At 37.0% G+C, this 21,046-nt stretch overlaps 1 protein-coding gene across 2 annotated transcripts in view; it reads right to left on the bottom strand.

Moving 5' to 3' along the window:
* TBC1D12 (TBC1 domain family member 12) overlaps positions 1–21,046 on the bottom strand; it is a 56,635-nt gene that overhangs the window by 17,210 nt on the left and 18,379 nt on the right. For both annotated transcript variants that reach the window (XM_021707310.1, XM_021707311.1), the window contains 3 exons: positions 9,019–9,101; positions 5,507–5,624; positions 3,056–3,162 (listed from right to left, as the gene is read on the bottom strand). In XM_021707310.1, the coding sequence (XP_021562985.1) occupies positions 3,056–3,162; positions 5,507–5,624; positions 9,019–9,043 (250 nt within the window). In that variant the 5' untranslated portion in view covers positions 9,044–9,101. The remainder of the gene's footprint in view (positions 1–3,055; positions 3,163–5,506; positions 5,625–9,018; positions 9,102–21,046) is intronic.

Here is a 21,046-nt window from a genome sequence, read left to right on the forward strand (position 1 = left end):
AAAATTCCTATTATTTGTGCCCAACTCCATCAATTATTTGGTAGGAGAGGTGAATGCAATTTTAAAATGTATATATACAATTATTTGGGGGTTATCAGGAATCAAATTTTAAGTCCACACTTATTTCCTTCAAACTGTTTCTAAGCCAGTTGGCTTCATTATTCTACCCAAATTGTAAAACTGTTCAGCAGACAGATCCATCTCTTTGGGAAGTCATAAAACTGACCCAATAGTAATAATGTTGTAACGCACTTCAAAACATCAAGGAATATCTCTTCAGGTAAGATTTACAGTGCTGATCTCAAATAAGAAGGTCTGCGTTTCAATTCAACTCCATGCTTGGCTCCTCATGTCACACTTATTTTATTTTGAATCTATAAAGGGAAAGCTTGAAGCAGGTTTCTATATGGTACTTTGGACTTGAACAGAGAATATTTGAGTTTAGTGTATGCTTCACTTTTTGATTTTATGACAATGATAATATTATATACACTCTCAGCAAAATGTGCTTTCACTGTAATTTTACAGTATCACAAAAACTGTTAAAAACAATTAATCCTTTTATTTTCTTACCCCATTTTACAGATGAAGAAAACTAAGACTTCTAGATGGTAAGTAATTTGCCCAAGATTACAAACCTAATATACATAGTGGAACCAAGATTTGAACTACATTTGACTGGCTTTAGAGCCCTTACTCTTAGCTACTATTCTCTAGCAGTTATAATTTAATTATTAAAACAAATACAATGCGAAGTCAAATTACTAAAGCCAATCAAAAGTAACACAATTATCAAAGATAAATTTACTTCAATCAAAACTCCATCACTAACGAAAAAGAGAATCAGTACAAATTCCATTCCTGAATGTATGTTTAGTGGCTAAAACTTAAAATTACTTTGAAAACAAATGACCCACTTATGTTACAAAACTTTATAAATTTCAACCTTAAGGAAAACCTTTTGTTTAGAGAACATTAACACCAATTTAACCAATATTTCAATGACTAAGTTGTCAAGATACCTCTAAGCTAAAGTTATCAATAAAAAGAAAACTGTAAACAAAACAAAACTTCAAATAACCACCACCACCTCATTACTTCATTTGTATGCAAAACTGATTCTTAAAACTTGAAGCAAATACAATATATTCAAAAATCCTTAATAGTAAAGATTTTTAAAGTCTAACAGAAAAACAATGCAAAAACACTTCCTTTGAATGTGTTCCAAACACAAACGCAAAAAAACTTTTGTTTCTATATGGAGATCAGTAAAATCATATAAAAACTACCTTTTCTAAATTAAGTCAAAACTCTTAATTTTTCCTTTAAATAATATATTTCTAGAAGTTTTTTATTACATTCTCTTTGTTAAAACGTTTATTACAGGATACTTTTGAAAATTAGTTTTTAAAGTCATATGTAATCATGATATCCAAAGTTGGTATCACTTTTAAGACTAAACATAAACAGACAATTTTTTGTTATACTTCTTTCCAATTATATATAATGCTGATTGCTACAGTTTTTCCATCTAATCCTGACTATATTTCCTTAGAGTAAATTCTTAGAACTAGAATAAATAGGTCAAATGTTATGGTTTTTTGAGACTTCTTGTAATTGGGTAATTCTCATTCATTTTAATCTCTTTTAAGGGATGAAAAATAGAGTTTCAATGTTCTTTTAACATATGTCTTTGTTTATCACAAGGAAAATAGTTCAATGCATGGCTGAACTATAAGAGCAAAAGTGTGTGATACTATGTAGCTATACTACATAAGAGGTAGATGGGTACGCACTGATGTGGAAGGATGGTTAAAGATAGAATACAGTGTGAAAAAAGTAAGCCACGGAATAATCTTACCACATCAGCTTGTGGAAAAGAATAAAAGAAAAAGAAAAGTCTTAAGAATGATCATATGTATCAGTAAATGGAACATGATTGACATGAAAAAATGAAAAAATTACTATATGGAGATGCAAACTTTTTATGTACATCAAAAAAAATCCGAAAGCACATACACCAAATTGCTAACAGTGCTGACAGCAGAATCAAGAGTAGGAGTTTGGATGGAAAAGTAGAAGAAGCTTGAATTTTTTTCAATAACTATTTCAAAAATTTTAGGATGACAATATGTTATTTGAAGTATTAGACTAGAGTCCCTAAGTCTTTCTGTAGTGCATTAATACTATCAGACCAAGTTAGCACATTTTATTAACTCTTTATTTTCCTCTATTTGATACTATCCTAATTTTACCTAATTTTTAGAACTTTATTTCTGTCAGGGTTTTAAGAAACTTAGTAGCTGGGCTCGATGGCTCAGCCTATAATTCCAGCGCTTTAGGAGGCTGAGGTGAGTGGACTGCCTGAGCTCGTGGGTTTGAGACCCACCCGAGCAACTTGGCGAGACCTCATCTCTACAATAAATCAAAATTTAGCCGGGAGTGGTAGGACGCGCCTGTAGTTCCAGCTACTTGAAAGGCTGAGGCAGAAGGATCGCCGGAGCCCAGCAGGTCGAGGCTACAGTGCCCAGGAGTGTCCACTGCACTCCAGTCTGGGCGACAGAGTGAGACTCCAACTCAAAAAAAATAAAAATAAAAGAGAAACTTAGTAACTCCTTGAAAGTCTTACTTTTTGTTTTATAACTTAAAAATTTTTAATGTAAAAAAAATTAAAAAGGAATGGTTTATGTGGAGAGGTAGGAAAAGAAATTTTTAGCCTTCCTCCAGTATTTTTTTTGGCATGAAAGGTAAGACTTTTCAAAGCTAGACTATTTTTTTTGTACTCACTCATCCACTGTCATGCAGAATTCCAGAAGTTTTTGATATGCTGAGAATATTACTGATAGTTGCAAACTAAAGGAAAAACTACAACTCTTACTTATATACAATATAATAACATTAAATCATAAACAGATTTGGAGGAAGATGAAGCATTCTCTTAAAATGACATTAGATACGGTAATGCCTTTTTAAGTGGCCACTCTACTAATCTGCTTTGTTAACTCTGGAGACGGCTATTTGTACATGTGGGAGTAACTGAACACAGAATACAAACCAGGAGTGATATTTAGTTCATTTCCTACAGCTAGACTCCAAACTTTCCCACGAACACTAGGGGGCAATCCCTGCCACCACAATTCTCGAACTCTTCTTGTACTACGCCTAGAATTAAAGGAGGAGAAAAAAGGAGAAAGTTACTTTTTATACCAAAAATGCTAGCTGCATGATGGTTTATCTAGTCTATAGCCAAGTAATCAAATGATTTTTAAGAATATGGAGAATTAAGTATGTTATGTATTCCTTCCTTTGGGTTCAGACTTTCAGGCAATAAAGGCCTACAAAATATATAGTACCCCCTATAGTACCCCAAAGACAGACAACAGCAATTTAAAAGGAACTGCCTGCTATAAATGTCACTTATACTAAGAATTCAATAGAGAATCAGAAATATGTGGACAATTATAAAACAAGAGGATAAAAGAGACATCAAAATGTATTGCCAATTCAGTGCCAAAAAACCAGATCACAGAGAATCTACTACGGGTTAAGGCCCTAGTCCTTGAAAAGCAGTATAGTGTGCCAAAAGATTGTGGGCTTTAGAGTCAGATAGATCTGAGTTCAAATCTGGTAACCATTTATTAATTGTATAACCTTGGGCAAATCACCTAACCTCTCTGACTTTGAGTTTCTCTATAAGACAAATGGGAATAAAAATACATACACCTTGTGAAAGTTCCAGGAAATGTAATTACTTATGTAAATAGCCTCATATAATATCCATCACCTGTGACAATATACAACAAACTTTCAAAGTACATCCTATACTAGGCATTGCAGAGGCTATCCCCAGTCCTCCAGTCCAGAGGGAAGATACAACATATACAAAAAAACACAGTGAAAAACTAAAAGGCAATAAAAGAGAAAGAAATTATCTCATTTGCAACAACATAAATGAACCTGGAGAATATGCCAAGTGAAATAAACTGGACACAGAAAGACAAATATGTAATATCACTTATATGTGTAATCTAACCAAGATAAACTCATAAAAGTAGAGAGTAGAACAGTGGTTACTAGAGGCTGAGAGAGGGAGGTGAGTGTAGAAAAGGTGGATGCTGACGAAAGGGTACAAAGTTTCCATTAGAAGACTAAGTTTTAGTGATCTACTGCACAGAGTAGTAACTATAATAAACAATAATTCACTGTATATTTCAAAATTGCTAAATGAATATTTTAAATGCTTCACCTTAAAAAAGTGGCAAGTATGAGAGCTGATGGATTTGCTAATTAGCTTGCTTTAATTCCACAATATAAACATAAAATACCACATTGTACCTATACAATTATTGTTAAAAAGAGATATTGGAAAAAAATAAACAGCAAAAGAAGTATATTCATCTCAAAGTATACTGATGGAAGATTTACATAAAGAAAATATCATATATAATGTATTTCCTTCATTAGGAAAAAAGCATTTTTAAAACTATAGTATTGGCCAGGCGCAGTGGCTCACATCTATAATCCAAGCACTTTGGGAGGCCAAGGTGAGAGGATTGCCTGAGCCCATGGGTTCAAGACCAGCCTGGGCAACTTGGTGAGACCTCATCTCTACAATAAATCAAAAAATTAGCCGGGCAATATGGCACTTGCCTGTAGTTCCAGCTACTTAGAAGGCTGAGGCTAAAGGAACACCTAAGGCCAGCAGGTCGAGGATGCAGTGGCCGTGAGCATGCCACTGCACTCCAGTCTGGGTGACAGTGAGAATTCCAACTCAAAAAAAAAAATCTTTACTATTAATACATGCATTTTACAAAGCATGTACATATTTAATATTTTTTTTCTAAATATCTGCTATTACATCAACAGTATATCTTACAATGGACGGTATGTTAGATTAAAAAATGGAGTAGTGAGGAAGAAAAGTTTCATAAATCAATTCACATTTCAGTTGGGTCTCAAAGAACAGGTAAGATTTTTTTTTTCTTTCCTCAAATCTGAGTTTCACTCTGTCACCCAGGATGGAGTGCAGTGGCATGATCACGGCTACTGCAGTCTCAACCTGCTGCACTCAGGCAATCCTTTCACCTCGACCTTCCAAGTAGCTGGGACCACACTACGGGTGCAATACCATGACCAGCTAATTTTTTAATTTATTGTAGAGATGAGGTCTTGCCGTATTGCCCAGGCTGGTCTCGAACTCCTAGACTCAGGCAATCCTCTCGCCTTGGCCTCCTAAAGTGTTGGATTACAGGTAAGCCACTGCACCTAGCAGTATAGATAAGATTTTGACAGGTATAAAGGATGGTCAGTGAAGGAAGTAGGTAATAAACACTGAGGGATTTATAAAAGCAAAAGCACAGAGGTAAACATGGAAATTTTCAGGCACTGGATAATAGTACAATTTAGCCAAAGCATAAGATACAAGCTAGGAAGCCATAAAAATATAGAATTGGAAACATGTAATCTTTGGAGACAAACTGGAATTCAGGAAAATCTGCTTACTTACATTACTTCCCAATTGGGCAGTATTTCATTAATCCAAATTACCATTGCACTTGCAATATTTTCTTCCTGTTTAAATCGTTCTTTCATTATTCTTTTTCTTTTATGTGCTTCTTTAATTTCTGTTTTAAACAAGTAAAAAGTATTTCAATACAAATGAGCTAGATCAAAGCCCCCTTCTCAAACTACCTAACTCTACAAGAGGCTTTCTCCAAAAGAATATTCTGATAAGAGGGAGGGAAGAAGAGAAAAAGGAAAATAAGCTTGATTAACATAATTTTCTTTTCTTTTTCTTTTTTGGTTGTTGTTGTTGTTTTAGAGATGGGTCTCCTCATTTTGACCAGGGTGGTCTTGAATTCCTGGGTTCAAGTGATTTTTCCTACCTCAGGCTTTCAAGTACCTGGGATTGCAAATGCGTGCCATCATGCCCGGCTATTAACTATATCACATATTTCTATTTATACTTAATCTGTACAATGAAGCTTGTTATGAATTAACTAAAAAAAAAAAAGCTGTGGACAACTGACCAATGCTCATTTTTTTTTTCTTTTTGAGTCAGAGTCTCACTATGTCACCCAGGATGGAGTGCGGTGGTATGCTCACAGCCACCGCAGCCTCAATCGGCTGGGCTCAGGCAATCCTTCCACCTCGGTCTTCCAAGTAGCTGGAATTATAGGTGTGTGCCATCACACCCAGCTAATTTTTTGAATTTTGTAGAGACAAGGTCTCCCATTATTGCCTAGGCTGGTCTCAAACTCCTGGGCTCAAGCAATTCTCTTGCCTCAGCCTCCCAAAGAGCTGAGATTACAGGTGAGAGCCACTGCACCCAGCCTGGACAACTCTTAATATGGTGTTTCACTTTATTAATTAGATGAAAATTTTAAAATATTCCCCAAAACACATATACTAACAACACACCTCTAAAAATCAGAGATCACAATTCCGGAACAAGAGATGCCTAAAATATGGAGGGAAATGACTTACAAGTCATAAGTTATACATATAATTTTAGAACCAGTAAGGATATCAGAGATCAGACAGCTAAAATGATCTTAAAATATGTTTCACTTATGCCTCAGAACCCATCCTGAAGGACAGGTAGGAGGCCAAGTAAGTAGCTCCACTTTTTTTTAAAAGAAGTACACAAAAAAACAATTTATTTATTTAAAAAATTGTATATTCTTACATGTCACCTTCAAAGTACTCTCCTCCTTTTGATGCAATATACCTATCAAGACACTTTTTCCTGCTCAAAGTTTCTGAACTTGTCAATTTTAATGTCTTTTAGTGTTTCTGCCGCTTTTGGTTTCACCTCTTCCACATCAGCAAAACATTTCCCTTTGAAGACTTTTTAATCCAGGGAAACAACAAAAAAAGTCACTTGGGGCAAGATCAGGTGAATAAGGAGGGTGGGGCATGGAGGTCATGCTGTTGTTGATCAAAAACTGCTGAACACTCAGCATGGTGTGGGCAGGTGTGTTGTCACAGTAGAAGTACCAATCACCTATATGCCACATCTCAGGAAGTTTCTTCCACAATGCAGCCTCTCACAACAATGCTAGGTAGTACACTGATACAAATGGGTACCAAGAACACTTGCCTAGTAGGGGAAGCCTGTACTACAAGGGATCCGCCCTCCAAAAGAAAATTCCAGGTGTTTGGGGTCCTCCAATGTATTTGTATTATATATTCAGATTCTATGCAAGATTTCTTGGGAGAAGGTTTTACAGATTTTATTTACTTGTTTATCTTGAATAAAAGTCTCACTCTGTCACCCAGGCAAGAGTGCAATGGCACGCTCATGGCCAATGCAGCCTCGACCTGCTGGGCTCAGATGATCCTTTCACCTTAGCCTTCCAAGTAGCTGAAACTACAGGCATGTACCACCATGCCCAGCTTATTTTTTTATTTATTGTAGAGATGAGGTATCGCCAAACTGCCCAGGCTGGTCACAAACCTGTGGGCTCAGGCAATCCTCTTGCCTCCGCCTCCCAAAATGCTGGGGTAACAGGCATGAGCCAGTATGCCCAGCAAGGTTTCATAGCTTTTAAAAGGAGTTGAAGGCGATTCTCAAAAGCGTTGATCAAGTTGACCCGACTCCCACACTTTACAGATGAGAAAATTAACATTAGGCCTATTCAGAATATCACACCCAGACAGTATCAAACAGAATTAAAGCTGTGACCTTCTGATTTCTCAGTTCAATATTACTTCTATCATATCATGTTTTCAGAATCATCTAGAAGCAATAACTCCCTTATATATTGATGAAATAATAAAGTCAATGTTAAGAGTGAATAAAAACATAATTAGGCATATTGAAATATGTTAAATTCTGTATAGCAAAATAAACTCAACTAATGTTCAAATAAGTATCTTTTAGAAAGATATAACTAGTCTTATGTATTTTATGTTTACTCTGACATTACAGAAGTAACATCATTTCCAAAACAGTACCATAAGGCAGAACTGTATACTATTACAATATTCCTCTTTTTTTTTTTTTTTAAGTCAGGGTATCAGTCTGCCGCCCAGACTGGAGTACAGAGGCACGCTGGGCTCAGGTAATCCTTTTGCCTCAGGCTTCCAAGTAGCTGGAACCATAGGCACACACTACCACGCCTTGCTAATTTTTTTATTTATTGTAGAGACGAGGTCTCACCAAGTTGCCCAGGCTGGTCTCGAACCCATGGGCTCAGGAAATCCTCTTGCCTCTGCCTCCCAAAGTGCTGGGATTACAGGCGTGAGCCACTGTGCTCAGCCCATTACAATATTCTATTCACTTAAGTCAAAGAAAAAAAAATGTAAGTTGTTAATAAGCTATATGTCTGAAAATATGCACATACTGCAGGATGAAGATAAGCAAAAATAATATGTAAATATATGTAAATATATTCAGCTATGCAGCATTTTCTCAAAATATATGTTTATCCTGAAATAATAATGGTCACTAAATAAATACTGTTAAATTATCCTTATTTTTTTTTAGATGGAGAAGAGATTGCATGAATATGTTAGTTTAAACATGAGTATGTATTTATGTGCCTGTCCAAATGACACAACTGGGACTCCAGAGAGATTCTGTAAGTCACAAAAACAAATTTTAGTTTCAAATCATGTTCTCACAGTCATATAAGAAAAAAGTATTAAGTTACAAAATAATTTTAAAAGATTGAAAATAATAATAAATTATTAGATTATAAAAAGTCAAAAGCCTAGAAAATATAAAAAGTGAAATTCATGAATACATTTATAAACATATTCATTTATAAATTAAGATAGTAGCTGTCCAAGTTTTATGGCTGCAATTTCAAGATTCCGCATATTAGTTTTGTTAAAGTACTTGCAAAAAACTATGATCTTGGCATGTCATTTTATTCTTCCTTTAGAACATATTACAAAAATAGTAGAGACAAATAAGAATTCGGTATCTTCTTGAAGATAGATTTGAACAATTTCACCATCCATCTTCCTGTTGAAATCAGAAAATTAACTATTTGCAGTTAAATTTCATACCTCGTTTTTTAGCCTCGGCTACCATCTCATCATATTCTTGTCGATGACGTAAAGCTTCTTCCACAGATTTGGCAGGAAGATTTCTGAAAAAAAATTACTTCAGTCAAGGCAATTTTTAAAAGGTTAACTTTTACACTTATTAACTCTTTTCTTTTTACAAACTGATACAAATAATTTCTAACCTAACCACATTTCACATATTAAGAAAATGAAAAGCTGAAAATCCAAGTTGTAAATATTTATTGTATGCATATGTATATATATTTTTATATCAGGTGTGTGTGTGTGTGTGTGTGTGTGTATCTCTATATATTTAAACATTTCGAATTTCACTCAATATTTTTAGGTAATTTGTTAAACCCACTTATTACACTTTTCTTTTTCAGTCAACTTTTTTGAGATGCAACTTACATACAATAAAATGAATAAACATATTATAAGAGCAGTATGATGACTTTTTTTTTTTTGAGTTGGAGTCTCACTCTGTCGCCCAGACTGGAGTGCAGTGGCCGCTCCCGGCCACGGCAGCCTCGACCTGCTGGGCTCCGGCGATCCTTCCGCCTCAGCCTTCCGAGTAGCTGGAATTACAGGCATGCGCTACCACGCCCAGCTGATGTTTTGATTTATTGTAGAGATGAGGTCTCACTGCCCAGGCGGGTCTCAAACCTGCAGGCTCAGGCAATCCACTCACCTCAGCCTCCCAAAGGCGTGGGATTACAGGCTGAGCCACCAAGCCCGGCTTGATGACTTTTGACAAATGTATATATCTGTATATCCAACACACCAATCAAGATAAAAACCATTCCCATCATTCCAGTTTCCTTGTGATCCATAAATACTTGTCCACCTCACAAAATCACTTCTCTTGTTTTTATCACTATGGTTTAGTTTGTTGCCTTCTAAATAATTTTATATAAACTCTTTGGTGTCTGACTTCTTTTGCTCAGCATATTTTTGAAATGTATTCATGTTGTATTAGAATGTGCTTCTTTTAATCGCTGAATAGTATTCCATGTATCCATGAATATTTGAGTTGTTTCCAGATTGGGGCCATTATAAATAAAACTACTATAAATATTAACATCAAGTCTTTGTATGGCCATTTGTGTCCACTTCTCTTCGGTAAATATTTGGGAGCAGATTTATTGAGTCATATGTTAAGTGCAGGAAAACCTTTATAACAAACTGCCAAACTGATCTCCATTTATTGGTTTTAAGAAAACATTTCAACTAAAAATCTGATAATTAAACTTTTACATATATAGTAGACTCCTCTTGGGAGTTATGTTCCAAGACCCTCAGTGAATGCCTAAAACCTCAGATGGTAACAAACCCTATACATACTACTAGGTTTTTCCTTATGATAATGCTTAATTTAATTAAGATTACATTAATCTGGTATAACATGCTGCTGTCAACTGGGACACATTTTTTTGTTCATGTCTTCTGTCCACAAGTTTAATGTCTTCTCTACCTTAACTAAACACTTATCAAGCACTGCAGTCCTAACTTTTGCAGTTGTTGATGCAAAGGAAAAGATCTTGAAGGAAATTAAAGGTGCTATTCCAGGGAACACACAAATGACAAAAAAGTGAAACAGACTTATTACTAATAAGGAGAAAGTTTGAGTAGTCAGGATAGAAAAATCAAACCAGCCACAACAGCCCCTTAAGTCAAAGACTAATCCAGGGCAAGGCCCTAAAACCTCTTTAATTCTAAGAAAGTTAAGAAAGGTACGGAAGATGCTTAAGAAAAACAGGAAGGTAGCAGAGGTTGGTTCATGAGGTTTAAGGAAAGAAGTCACCCCATTACATAAAAGTATAAGGTAAAGCAGTGCATGCTAATGGAGAAGCTGCAGTAAGTTATCCAGATAATCTAGCTAGGATCACTGAGCAAGGCAGCTACACTAGATTTTCAATGCAAACCAAATATCCTTCTACTGAAAGGAGGTGACATCTAGAACTTTCAGAGCTAGAAAGAGTCAATATGTGGCTTCAAAGGACAGGCTGACTCTCATTAGGGGCATATAAGCAGGGGACTTTAAATTGAAGCCAATGCTCATCGACCATTCCAAAAATCCTAAGGCATTTAATAATGATGCTAAATCTATTCTGTGCCCTAGAACAAAGTATGGATGGCAGCACATCTTCTTTTTTTTTTTTTTTGGAGTTGAATTCTCACTCTGTTGTCCAGGCTGGAGTGCAGTGGCATGCTCATGACCACCGCAGCCTCAATCTGCTGGGCTCAGGCGATACTTCCACCTCAACCTTCCAAGTAGCTAGAACTATAGGCACATGCTACCAGATCCGGCTAATTTTGTGATTTACTGTGGAGATGAGCTCTCACCAAGTTGCCCAGGCTGCTCTTGAACCCCTAGGCTCAGGCAACCCTCTCGTCTCAGTCTCCCAAAGTACTGGGATGACAGGCTTGAGCCACTGTGCCCAGCCTAGCACATCTTACAGCACAGTTTGCTGAATACTTGTAAGGCACAAAAGAAAAAGTCCTAAAGGCAACAAGAGAGAAAGGTCAGACTGCCTACCAGGGAAAACCAATCAAGAATAGCAGCAGACCTATTGGTAGAAACACTACAAGCTGGAAGGGACTGGAATCCAATATTCAAAATCCTCAAAGATAAAAAATTTCAACCAAGAATTTCCTACCCAGTCAAGCTCAGCTTCATCAGCAATTGAGAATTAAAATCCTTCCCAGATATCCAATCCCTAAGAGTAAGTTATGCAGCTTCCAAACCAGCTCTACAAGAGACACTTAAAAAGGTATTTAGTACAGAAGAAAAAAAGAATGACCACACACTTCCCAAGAGAACAGCAGAACACAGAATCAACAGAGAATACATCACGACAGCAAACTTGAAAACACACACAAACACCAACCCAAAAGCTAAAAGAAAACAAACAAACAGAGAAAAAACTTTACAAGAACCTCATGACAGGGATGAACAATCACATTTCAATAGTCAGCCTGAACGTGAATGGACTAAATGCACCACTAAAAAGACACGAAATGGCAAGCTGCATAAAAAACCATGACCCAATAATTTGCTGCATCCAGGAAACTCATCTCACAACAAGGGATGCATGCAGACTCAAAGTTAGAGAATGGAAAAATGAGTTTCCAGGTGAATGGATCACAAAAGAGGGCAGGAGTTGCGATCTTAATTATCAAGCAAAACAACCTTTAAGCTATCAAAAATTTTAAAAGATACAGAAGGATACTACATACAATAATAGGTTCAATCCATTAACCAGAAATATCCTAAACATATATGCACCCAACACAAGAGCACCAGTGTTTATAAAGTAACTACTAAGTAAACCAAAAAAAGAGACTGACTCTAGCACTATTGTACCTGGGAACTTAAATATCCCACTAACGGCCCCTAGATAGATCATTGAGGCAAAAAATAAACAAAGAGATCCGAAACCTCAACTTGACACTTGACCAAATGAACCTAATAGATACCTACAGAATACTCCACCCAACAACCAAAGTATATACATTCTATTCATCACCACATGGAACATACTGCAAGATGGATCACACCCTAGGCCATAAGTAAAGCATAAATAAATTTCATAAGGCCGAAATACTGCCATGCACTTCTCAGTCCACAGTGGAATAAAAGTAAATATCAACACCAACAAAATTCCTCCCAAAACCACAAAGACATGGACATTAAGCAGCACGATGCTGAACGACTACTGGGTCAACACAGAAATCAAAAAAGAAATTATAAGATTCCTGGAAGCCAGGCTTGGTGGCTCAGCCTGTAATCCCAGCACTTTGGGAGGCTGAGGTGAGTGGATTGCCTGAGCCTGCATGTTTGAGACCCACCCAGGCAACTTGGCGAGACCTCATCGCTACAATAAATCAAAAATTATCAGAAATTACTATGCACACCTGAATGGAAACAAACTTGATAACCTAAATAAAATGGAGGACTCTCTGACATCACACTACCTCCCAAGGTTGAAACAAGAAGACACTGAGACAAAAATAGATCAATAACAACCCAGGAAATAGATTGACTATGTCATGAGAAAACTACTTACAAAGAAAGGCCCTAGACCAAATGGCTTTCCAGTGGAATTCCACAAAACATGTAAGGAGGAGCTGACACCAATCCTATTGAAAATATTCCAGGCAATTAAGAAAAGCAGAATTCTCCCCAAATCAGTTTATGAAGCTAACATCACACTGATACTCAAACCGGGTAAAAAGTCAATAAAAAAAAGAGAACTACAGTCCAACATCCCTAATGACAGAAATGCAAAAATTCTCAACAAGATTCTAGCAAATCGGATCCAATACATATCAAAAATCATCCACCATGACCAAGTAGGCTTCATCCCCAGGATGCAGGGTTGGTTCAACATCCACAAGTCCATAAATGTAATTAAATACATCAACAGATGTAAAAACAAGAACAACATGATTATATCATTAGCTGCAGAAAAAGCTTTAATAAAATCAAGCATCCTTTCTTGATTAAAAACCCTCAAACACCTAGGAATAGAAGAAATATACTTCAAAACAGTAAGCAACATCTACGATAAATTCACAGCCAGCATACTGCTAAATGAACAGAAACTGGAAACATTTCCCCCGAAAATCTGAACAAGACAAGGCTGCCCACTCTCACCACCTTTGTTCAACACTGTGTTGGAAGTCTTAGCTAGAGCAATTAGATAAGGGAAGGAAATCAGGGTCTCCAAATAGGAAAAGAGGAAGTCAAGTTATCCTTCTTTGCTGATGATATGATCCTATACCTTGAAAATCCAAGAGAATCTGTCAAAAACCTGCTTTCACTAATAAAGGACTTTGGCAAAGTCTCGGGGTACAAAATAAATATGCAAAAGACAGTTGCATTCTTACACACTAACAACAAGCAGACAAAGAACCAAATAAAAAGCACAATCCCATTCACAACAGCCACAAAAAAATGGAATTTTTCAGCATCTTCCTAAGCAGAGAAGTGAAAGACCTTTGCAATGAAAAGTACAAAACATTGCTCAAAGAAATTCAAGAAGACACAAACAAATGGGAAAATATTCCATGCTCATGGATAGGAAGAATCAACATTGGTAAAATGTCCATCCTACCAATGGCAATCTACAGATTCAATGCAATACCCAATTAAATTGCCAACATCATTCTTCTCAAACCTGGAAATGACAATACAGAAATTCATACGGAAATGTAAATGATCATGAATAGCCAAAACAATCCTCAGCAAAAGAAACAAAGCTGGAGGTATCACACTCCCAGACTTTAAACTTTATTATAAGGCTACAATAAACAAAACAGCCTGGCATTGGTACAAGAATAGGTATGTAGACAAACTGAACAGGACAGAGATTCCAGAAATAAAATATCAATTTTTCAACCTGTCTTCAACAAAGGCTCCACCAACAAACACTGGGGAGAGGAGAACCTATTCAGTAAATGGTCCTGGGAAAACTGGCTGACCACGTGCAGAAGATTGAAACAGGACCTCTACATACCACCACACACAAAAATTAACTCTAAATGGATCAAAGACCGAAACATAAAACCTTAAACTATAAGAACATTAGAAAATCCTGGAGACACCCTTAAGGAAATTGGAACTGGCAAACAATTCCTGATCAAAACCTCAAGTCCCCATGTCATAAGAGATAAGACAGACAAGTGGGACCTCATCAAACTGAACAGCTTCTGTAAAGCAAAAGAAAGCATCAAGAGAGCAGGGAGACAGCCCACAGAATGGGAAAAAATATTTGCCAACCGTATATCTGACAAAGACCTAACATCTAGGATCTACAATGGACTCAAACGTGCCAAAGGAAAAAAACAGCCCCACTCAAAAGTGGGCAAAACACATGAATAGACACTTCTCAAAAGAAGATAATGGGCAGGGGGGAAGGTGAAAAAAAAAAGAAGATATGAGCAGCCATCAGATACACTAAAAAGTGCTCAGCCTCTCTAATCATCAAAGAAATGCAGATCAAAACCACATTGAGATACCACCTAATTCCAGTAAGAATAGCCACCCCTAATAAATAAACAACAACAGATGCGGGCAAGGATGCAGACAAAAAGGAATGCTTCTACACTGCTGGTTGAAATGCAAACTAGTGTAACCTCTTTGGAAAACAGCATGGTGATTTCCAAAAGAACTAGACACTGACCTTCCATATGACCCAGCAATTCTCCTACTGGGAATACACCCAGAGGAACTCAAATCATTCTACAAAAAAGATACCTGCACACACATGTTTACTGCAGCACTACTCAAAATAGCAAAAACATGGAACCAACCATGCTGCCCAACGAAACTGAACTGAATTTTTAAAATGTGGTACTTATACAAGATGAAATAATACACAGCCATAAAGAAGGGTAAACATATAGACTCTGCAGCAACTTGGGTGGATTTAGAGTCTATCATACTCAGTGATCTATTACAGAAACAAAGAGCAGAGTACCGCATGTTCTCACTCATAAGCAGACCCTGAATGTTTACCATAATACTATAAGAAAGGGATTGGCAGTAGCAGGATACTGCCAGGGGAGTGAGAGGGACACAACATCAATAAAGGTACCTGATCTCAAAGCAAACTGGGGAGCAAAAGGATGCCCAAACTTTACCTGTATGATGTCCACTTATATACCTAATATGAACTGTACCCTACCTTCTTTAAAATAAAAAAAAATTTTTTTGAGAAAAAAGAGCATTCATGATTCATGGGAAGTGGTCCAAATATCAACATTAACAGGAGTTTGGAAGAAGTGGATCCCAACCCTGGCTTTGAGGAATTCAGGACTTCAGTAGAGGTAGTTAACTGCAGATGTGATGGAAACAAAAAGAGAAACAGAATTTAAAGTGGAGCCTAAAAATGAGACTGAATTGCTGCAATCTCATGATGGCTTTTTACTTTATTTTATTTTGATCAGGGTCTCACTCTGTTGCCCAGGCTGGAGTGCACTGGCACGATCATGGCTCACCGCAGCCTTAAACTCCTTGCCTTAAGTAACCATTCAGCCTCCACCTCCCAGGAAGCTGGGACTACAGGTACCCACCACCACATTCAGCTAATTTTTAAATTTTTTTTGGTAGAGACAAGGTCTTGCTGTTGCCCAGGCTGGTCTCAAACTCCTGGGCTCATGCCATCCTCTCACCTTGGCTTCCCAAAGTGCTGAGATTACAGGAGTGAGCCACTGTACCCAGCCAGAAAATGGTTTCTTGAAATGGAATTTACTCCTGGTAAAGATGTGGTGAACAGTGTTGAAATGACAACAAAGGATTTAGAATATGACATAAACTTAGCTGATAAAGCCGAGGGAGGCTTTGAAAGGACTGACTCCAATTTTGAAAAAAGTTCTACTGTGGGTAAAATGTTATCAAATAGCATCAGGCATTACAAAGAAATCTTCATGAAAGGAAAAGTTAATTGATGTAGCAAACCTCACTGTTATCTTCTTTTAAGAAATTGCCACAGTCATCCCGTCCTTCAGCAACCATCACCCTGATCAGTCAGCAGCCATTAACACTGAAGCAAGATCCTCCACCAGCAAAAAGATAATGTCTTAGGGAAGACTCAGACAACTATTAGCATTTTGTAGCAATAAAGTATTTTTTAATTAAAGTATGTATGTTGTTTTTTTAAATGATACTATTACATGTTTAACAGAATACAGTATAGTAAAAACATGACGTTTGGCCGAGTGCAGTGGCACATGTCTGTAATCCTAGCACTTTAGGAGGCACAAGCGAGAGGACTCCTTAAGCCTAGGAATGCAAAACCAGCCGACGCAACACAGCGAGAACTGTTTCAACAAAATAAATTTTAAAAATTAGCTGGGTATGGCAGCATACATCTGTAGTCCCAGCTACTCGGGATTGCCTAAGACTACAAGGCCAAGGCTGCAGTGAGTTATGATCATGACACTGCACTCCAGCGTGGATGTCAGAGTGAAAACTCGACTCAAAAAAAACAAAAACAGGCCAGGCTCGGTGGCTTGGTCTGTAATCCCAGCGCTTTGGGAGGCTGAGGTGAGTGAATTGCCTGAGCCCACGATCGAGACCCACCCAGGCAACTTGGCGAGACCTCACCTCTACAATAAATAAAAAATTAGCCGGATGTGGTAGCGTGCGCCTGTAGTTCCAGCTACTTGTGGAAGGTTGAGGCGGAAGGATCACTGGAGCCCAGCAGGTCGAGGCTGCGGTGGCCAGGAGCATGCCACTGCACTCCAGTCTGGGCGACGGAGTGAGACTCCAATGCAAACAAACAAAAACAAAAAACCTTTTATATGCACCAAGAAACCAAAAATTTAAATAATTTTCTTATTGTAATATTCGCTTTATTACAGCAGTCTGGAACCAAACCCACAGTATTTCCAAGGTAAACGTGTGTGTGTGTGTGTGTGTGTGTGTGTGTGTGTGTGTGTGTGTGTGTGTGTGTGTGTGTGTGTGTGTATACACACACTCAAGAAGGCAGAAGCAAGCATGAACACAATGAGGAAACTCAAGACCCAAATAAAACTTCCATAGATGAAAAAATACAATTTCTAAAATGAAAAACATAATCTGACTGATAGATTACATACGGCAGAAGGAAAAAAACTGGTGAACTTGAAAATATAATAGAAAATGATACAAAATAAAATACACAGAGGAAAAAAAGACAAGAGAGCAAGAGTGTCTAAATAAACTGAGATAAATAACAAATTCAGGCAATATACACTTAACTGGCTCTCAGAAGACATGGGGCTGGGAGCAGAATAAAAAATAGTTGAAGAAACAAAGGCTAACACTTTTCTGAAGTTTCCAGAAAATTATAAATGCAAAGATGCACTAGGCTCAGCAAACCCCAAAGAAAAACATGAAGGAAACCACACCAAGGCATATCATAAATGGAGAAAAGTCAGGTACAGAAAAAAAAAATCTTAAAAGCAGTCAAAAAGGAAAATAATTCACTGCCAAAAGACTAACACTGTAAGAAAAAATAAAAGAACTTTCTTCAGGTGGAAGAAAATGATTCCACACTGAAATTTGCAGTAATCAGGAGCACTGAGTCTATGGTATGACTCGGCAACAGAGATAAGCAAAATATCCCCAGTGTATACTCCTAATCAACCACTAGTAAGAAGCAAGGAATGTATAAGAAACTGGATGTATATGATACATTTGGACATTTTTGAAAAACTACCCAATACAATAAGATTGGCAGATTGCTCCTAACTTCACCAGAGAACTTGAAACGTAACTAGTGTGTCTCAGAAATGGGAATTTTAAAATTTTTTCTAATTTTTTTTTTTTTTGAGTTGGAGTCTCACTCTGTTGCCCAGACTGGAGTGCAGTGGCCACTCCCGGCCACCGCAGCCTTTAAATTTAGATAACCGCTATGGCTAGTGGTTACCATAACAGACAGTGCGCAGGTCTAGACTCTAGAGTAAAAGAGAGCAGTAACTGACGTCTAGGTAATTTATGTAAGGAAATGGATTATGTAAGGAAATGGAACTAAATTATGCACATGCACAAAGATTACAGATTTTAACTAAACAGAAAATTATGTCTCAAAACCACAGTCATAAGAGAGTACGCTCCCTTTATACATGTGACTCTCTGATAAGTCACATCTCTACTTTTCTAAACACTGTTCCCTAAACTATGCTAGCCTAATCCTGGAAAAGAAACAGACCAGTATATAGCATTTATCAGTCATGAGCACCCCAGTATTAGCATGAAATGATTTACAGGAAAGAGTTAAACATTGTTCAAGAAATGGAACTTTTCAGGTAGTTCTACATCAGATAGTTTATTGTGGCTTTCTTTTATTGAAAATGAGTTTTCAAATAAACATACTTATGTACATACTCTTAAAATGAAATAATATGTAAATAATAATTGGTTTATTATTAATTATTATAAGTCCTGGTGTCACCTTCTTTGAATCACCATCCATAGAAAAACCCTGGTATACAGCAGGTATTCAAAAATTATGGTCCAAAGTTGAGAGGGTGACATGGTAAATATCCTGTAATCATCGACAGTTTGAAGAAGAGCAGTGCTTCAGTACTGCAATTGCTAAGTACTGCATACAAATACATATATAAAAGTATTTGTGGCCAGGTGCAGTGGCTTACGCCTATAATCCCAGTACTTTGGGAGGTTGAGGTGAGAGGATGGACTGAGCCCACGGGTTTGAGACTAGTCTGGGCAACTTAGCGAGACCTCATCTCTACAATAAATCAAGAAAAATGAGCTGAGCGTGGTGGCATATGCCTATAGTTCCAGATACTTGGAAAGCTGAGGTGGAAGGATAGCCTAAGCCCAGCAGGTTGAGGCTGCGGTGGCCGTGAGCATATACTACTGCACTCCAGTTTGGGCAACAGAGTGAGACTCTGACTCAAAAAAACAAAAAAGAGAAGTATTTGGTTTTTTCCCCAAAACTCACAAATTATACAGTCCTCTGTCTAGAAAAGTAAGTAAAAAGAGTTTTTCAGTCTTGAAAATCAATGGCTGAGTGAATATAATCAATTAAATATTAAATACTCAGCACTCAGGCACTATAAAAAAAGACACAATTTAAGATATGATTCTCAACTCTTATGGAAGAGTCATTTGGTCATGGAAGAAAAAAATAATTAATGAATGCCTAAAACAGCATATGTTAAATACATGATATAAACATTTGCTGCTTTTCAAAGGTATCACATAAAGCCTATACTTTACTTTTTTCACCTTTCACTTGCATCTTTCAGGATTTCTACAATTTTGTTTGGCACTAGTACAAATATTAACTTACTAAAGAAGCTAGAAGAGAAAAGGAGGTAGCTCTATCCATTGCCAGTTTCTAAAAATAGTGCTATAAGCATCAGTAATTTTAAAAATAGAAGACACACCAACACAAACAGCTCAATTGGGCACTCTTTTCTTCTTCAAGGCTGTCTTGTTTTTGAGGTGAATCAGGACAGGAACAGGCAGAGAGAAAACAAAATTTACAAAAGGATGAAATTACAGAAACGCCTGTGTTTGAAATACTCTAAATGAGACTTCAGATCATTAAGTGCTACAACTATTGCTCTATCTGTAAAGAAAAGATTGTTTCTTTTAATTTTCTTTAAATCTCAAATCAGCAGGGACAGAAGGAAAAGGCTCAGCTAAAAAACCTATGAAAAGTAAAAGATATATATATATCTTTTATATATCTATATATAGATATATATATAGATATATATATATAAAAAACACCTATGAGGTCAATTATTCTGGATGCTTTCTGCAAATGACAGAAGTCAAGAAAGGAAAAAGTAGCACCAAACTCCCTTTGGAGGAAGAAACTCCTCCTTCCTCTACTTATATAATCATTTTGACCTATGGAAGGGAGAGTTTCCAGTATCGATTCTATGCTAAGAACTCCTGCCTTTTTCTCCACCCTACCCCACCCTCCACGGATGTCACCTCAAAGTTGAAGGCAAGACTCAAAAGCAAGATAGGTCATCTTGAACCTGCCTGCATTCATAAACAGAAAAACCTACAGGTTACTCAGGTCTCCATTCTAGCTTCTCAGACTATGACTAGATGGATGTTAGCTGGCCCAAATGTGCTAGGAGAGTATTCCGGGAGAAATAAAGTAGACAGTTCCACTTAGTACTCAGATTGTACCCACATATTCCCATCTGGCTTTTTCTTTCCCCAATCTCACTTCATCCTCAATAAAAACTGCAGTTTCCCTCTCTATTCTCCACATCTATTTTCCAATTGGTTGAAGTAGAAGGAGGAGTGAGTGATTGATATGTTGGTTTTACTTACAAAACATAAGTCACATAAATCACTCCTCCCCCCAATCAAAAGGCCCCTTCAAATTTAAAAAGGTGAACAAAATTGTTAATCACACCATCTTAGAGTTCAAAGTAGAGATCAAATTCAATCTCTAAATTACAGATAAGCAAACACACAGACATACAATAAAAGCAACAAGTATTATAATTAACATACTGATTTAGCTAGTTCAATAGTAAAGTA

The sequence above is a fragment of the Carlito syrichta genome, unplaced genomic scaffold (genome assembly GCF_000164805.1).
Source record: "Carlito syrichta isolate Samal-C Ts95f unplaced genomic scaffold, Tarsius_syrichta-2.0.1 Scaffold316493, whole genome shotgun sequence".
NCBI lineage: Eukaryota > Metazoa > Chordata > Mammalia > Primates > Tarsiidae > Carlito > Carlito syrichta.